Genomic DNA, 4,539 nt, shown 5'->3' with positions numbered 1-4,539 from the left:
TATTGTGTGGATGTAGAGACACTCTTCACTCACATTATTTGTTTTACAAAGTTCATTTTTTTCTTGAGTTGTCTAAGTGTTGTGCTCTAGCTTTTGGCTCCTTGAAGGGACTAGAAGAACTACCTCATCTTCTAGTTGGAGGTTGCTTTATCTTGGAGGTGGTGGTGTGAAGAACCCTTGGTAGTAGGGTGCATCAATTATCTTAAAGACAGCACTCAAGGTGTGACTCAACCTCATTGATCGGTGGTTCGTTCGTTTGCAACATCAAGCTCTCCGGATTAACTAAGGATCTTCATCTTTCAATTGTATTGCAATTTCATTTTTTGTATTTTGAAGAATTTATAATACAATTACCCCAACAAATTTAAAACCTCTTTGTCATGTCAACGGAACAAATCTGCAGCTAGCTCTCATTACTAGCTCCTATCTGCATGGTGAGTTTCTCAAAAAATTTCGACACTGATGACAAGTGCTTACAAATGTCTGAAATCAATGTAGTTTGTCACTAACGGGGCACTCCTACCCTCATGAGAGCAACATAAGCAACAAGCCTATAACCTACAAGCATCAAGAACATGACAAGGATAGAGACAATCATCGAATCAAGCCCTACAATCTTTATGCCTGGAAACTCCCCAACCAAGCAGCTAGTGTTGGTACCACACTGGTACGTTTCACTGGGTTTAAATTGTGATTGCAACAATAGCTTATAGGTGTAATGGCTGATGGATAGGTATTTAATCCATGCTATGAAAGCAGGGACGTGTTGCACATAGTATCCACTAGCAAGAAGAAATGTGAGCATTATGACAGATGCAAGGCTTGAAGCAGACTTAAGGTCCATCAATATTGCACCAATCGCAAGCCCCATGCCCTGGGTAACCATTACGCTTAATAACAAAACCATCAAGGTCCCTATGAAGTTCCCTGCTGTGGGTTTCATTCCTGCCATCCAATAGGTTATGGTGACAAAAATGGTTGGGAGAACAAGCTCCATGGGAAGATCACCTACAGTGCTGGCCATGACATAGGATGAAAGTCTATACATTCCTGAAGATCTCTCCTTTGTGAGCATCATGCGTTCTTGAGGGAAGGTGAATATAGCTTGGAAGAGAGGGTAGAAGCCCCAAAACCCAGAGTAAAAGAAAAGTAGCCCAACCTGCATACACCAGAATCAAAGCAAGATTAAATGTCATAACAAGTGTAACTCAAGGAACCTGATTGTGGATTTCTTACCTGGTCTTGTAAGTGCACACTGGATTTCCACCATAGAAGCCCCGTGATGAAAGCAACAACCAAAACCTGACTGACTTGGCTGCCTGAAAAGGACTCGTGCTTCCTCTCTTTTATTCCTCTGTGAAGCAACACTGAAAACTGTTGCCACCAAGTTGTACACCATCGATCAAATTTCTTATGGTCCGTTCCATCTGAAACCTGACTGCTCATTTCATTTAATTGTTCCTTCAATTTGTCATCAAGATTGCTCCTGTAAGCTGAGATTAAAGCCTCCTTCACAGCTCCTTTGTCCTCCTCCTCCTCTCTACCATCCAAAGAAACACCTGATGAAGTATTAGGATTAATTCCTCCAGATCTAGTATTAGTTAGTTACTAAAACAAACTTGACAAGGTATTGGGCAAGATTTTGATTCAGTAACTCTCATTAATTTCGCTACCAAGTGAGCATGTGTATCTATATTTGGGGGTGAGTAGGAAGTTATTTACAGTAGAGTTATACAACAAAGATGTGAAATTGGTGAAACACACATGAACAAGATGATATGTACGTGGACTAAGATGGGTTTTCACTATGAAGATGAAGAAGAAACAAATTATAGCGGAAATTAATCTTCTATCCTTGTCTGACATCTGAGAGACTATTTACAAAAAATAGATGAAAACCTATTTTAATAAAGAACAAGAACAGAAGCACCTCAAACAATTTGGACCCAAAAATTACTCATTCCTTAAAGCTTGAAATTTTGAATACAATCCACCGAGAAATGCTACCGCAATCCAAATTCTTCACTTGGTCAATTAAGACTAACTCGCCTCATGAAAGCTTGACTCAAAGCATGGAGACTTGTTATCATTTATGATATCTAGTATCAAGATCTTGAAAATTAGCTTGAGCTTAGAAGGTTACAGCAAGAAAGTCAACTAACCTATCTTTGTGCCCTGGCTCCTACAGGTTCAAATTAGGGGAAACATCATTGCCTTGTCCCTAAAGCAAAATCCTATTTTCTGCGCTTTAGAGCGACCTTATCCCAATGCATATCTGTTTTCTTTCCAGTGCCACAAAAGTGCAAAACCTAGTTTAGGGTTTTAAAACCTTCTTTGAACCTATTTGCAGGTTCTCCTCTTTTATTTTATTATTATTTTTTTTTCACCTGATAATGATATCCTAGTGTTTTTCTGTTTTATCTCTTTCTTCCTCTTTTCGAACACTTCAACTTCTGAAATCCAATTCTCAAAAAATGTTGTTCCCAAAAGAATAAGAAAATTAAGATAAGGAAGTGAAACTAAAGGAGGCTGATTCATGTACGTACCATTTGCAAGATCAAGAAGGAAATCCGAAGGGTTCATGGCGAGTGAAGGGACATAACCAATGCTAGAGAAATAATCCATTGCTCCAGCCCCAGTTCCAAAATACAAAGGGTTACCATCTGACAAAAGCAAAACCTTATGAAACATGTAATAGAGTCTGCTCGAAGGCTGGTGTATGGTCATCACCACTGTCCTTCCACCTTGTGCAAGGTCCCACAAGGTCGACACAATTCGTTGAGCCGTGGTGGAATCAAGCCCTGATGTGGGCTCATCCAGAAACAAAAGGCTTGGGTTGATCAACATTTCTTGTCCAATGCTCACCCTCTTGCGTTCTCCTCCTGAAACTCCTCTCAACATTGACCCTCCTATGATGCTGTTCTTGCACCGAGACAACCCAAGTTGAGCAATCACTGCTTCTGCATGCATGACCTTCTCATCTTTAGTTAAGCTGTTGGGAAGCCGTAGAAGAGCAGTGAAAACTAAGGTCTCAAAGACGGTTAGGTGGGCATGGAGCACATCATCTTGTGTAACGAAACCAGTGTTTCTCTTCATTTGGTTGGAAAAGGGTTGGCCATTGTAAGTGATCGTTCCTCCAAGGTGTCCGCTAAGTCTCCCACCCAATGCAGTTAACAGTGTTGTTTTGCCACTACCTGAAGGACCTAACATGGCTAACATCTCCCCTGGTGATACGGCACCTGTTATGCCTTTCAAGATCACCTTCTCCTCTGTGTTCGAATTTTTACTCAATAATTCTCCTTTTGGAGTCTTGATCCTGTACACAACATCTTCAAACTGCAACATAAGATTGATGTTAATTGATATCATTTGTTGATGATTAGTAGGAAGGGGAAAAAAGAAAAGGAACTGAACTCATAGAAGGTGAAATAGAAAGGACCTTGAGAACGACAGGACGGTTAGCCTCTTTAAAAATGGCGGAAATTTCTGGATCTTGTGATTCATTAAAGTTAACACTCTGAGCCTCTATGTCCATCATCTTGGTTCCTTTGTGTGCTTGAAATATGTGTTCCCTATTCGAGAACTCCAGAATTTCCTCCCTGCTGGTGTTGGATTCGGGGAAGAAAGAAGGACATTGTCTATTCTAAAGATCAGAAGAACATAAGAGGATGGAAATAGAGTCGTCGTCGTAACTGAATTTATGATAATTCAAAGATTGAGAGATGCAATTACAATATCAAAGAGAAAGATGAGATGAACGTGTGATGGATGAGAGAGGAGGTTTGAGCAGAGGAGTTTGCAGTAACAGCAAATACCTCATGAGCGATAGATAAACTTGATATAGGCTGTTTTTACGGGACAGTTTTGTTTGCTGCAACTACGTGTATTCAGTAAAATCCAATATGCATGTAAATTAATGGCAACCAACTCAGTAGGTACCACACTAAAATCCAATATGCATATAAATTAACGACAACTAACCTCAGTAGGTGTCAAAGACGCACAAATTTCCAATCCTCTAAATTTGTATATATTCCTCTCTTTTATGGACCGCACATCCGAGACATGGAGAAATCCTTGGAGAGAGGAGGAAAATAGAGGTTACCCCCAAAGAGAGAGATAGATTACCCGCATTGAAGAGAGAGGAGAGACGAGAAAATCATGAGAGATTTTTGGGAGACAAGAAAATCATGAGAGATCTTAGAGATTTTCTGATTTCACGAGAGATTTTAGGGAGATAAGAAAATCATGAGAGATTTTTGATTTCCTAAGAGTTAGAATTTCGTTTGAGAGAGAATTCTTCTACACTCAAATTAGTGAATGGGAGATATATATTAATATTATAAGAATTTGAAATACTTTAACTATAATTCAAACTCTTTTTGATCTGCTGGAGATAAGATCAATCGAGGATAGAATTAGTTACGGTGGATTTGAATTTGAATTTGAATTTGAATTTAGAGGCTTATCCTTTACATTCCCCTACAAGGTCATTGGTTGAGAATAGACAATGAGCTTGGATTTTAAAATTTTGAATCT

General features: G+C 39.3%; 1 protein-coding gene across 1 annotated transcript; it reads right to left on the bottom strand.

Annotated features, from left to right (window-relative positions):
• Nucleotides 1-505: 505 nt before the first annotated feature.
• LOC149023742 (ABC transporter G family member 9-like) lies at nucleotides 506-3,538 on the bottom strand. The gene is made up of 4 exons (XM_089142844.1): nucleotides 3,440-3,538; nucleotides 2,547-3,336; nucleotides 1,237-1,559; nucleotides 506-1,159 (listed from the first exon to the last, which is right to left on the bottom strand). The coding sequence occupies exons 1-4, from the start codon at nucleotides 3,536-3,538 to the stop codon at nucleotides 506-508; spliced, it is 1,866 nt and encodes a 621-aa protein (XP_088998970.1).
• Between the last annotated feature and the right edge of the window lie 1,001 nt (nucleotides 3,539-4,539).

The sequence above is a fragment of the Hakea prostrata genome, chromosome 2 (assembly GCF_041222555.1).
Source record: "Hakea prostrata isolate BN-2017 chromosome 2, UWA_Hpros_2, whole genome shotgun sequence".
Taxonomy (NCBI): Eukaryota; Viridiplantae; Streptophyta; class Magnoliopsida; order Proteales; family Proteaceae; genus Hakea; species Hakea prostrata.
The sequence above is the reverse complement of the archived record's forward strand: the minus strand, read 5'-3'. Positions and strand labels throughout refer to the sequence as shown.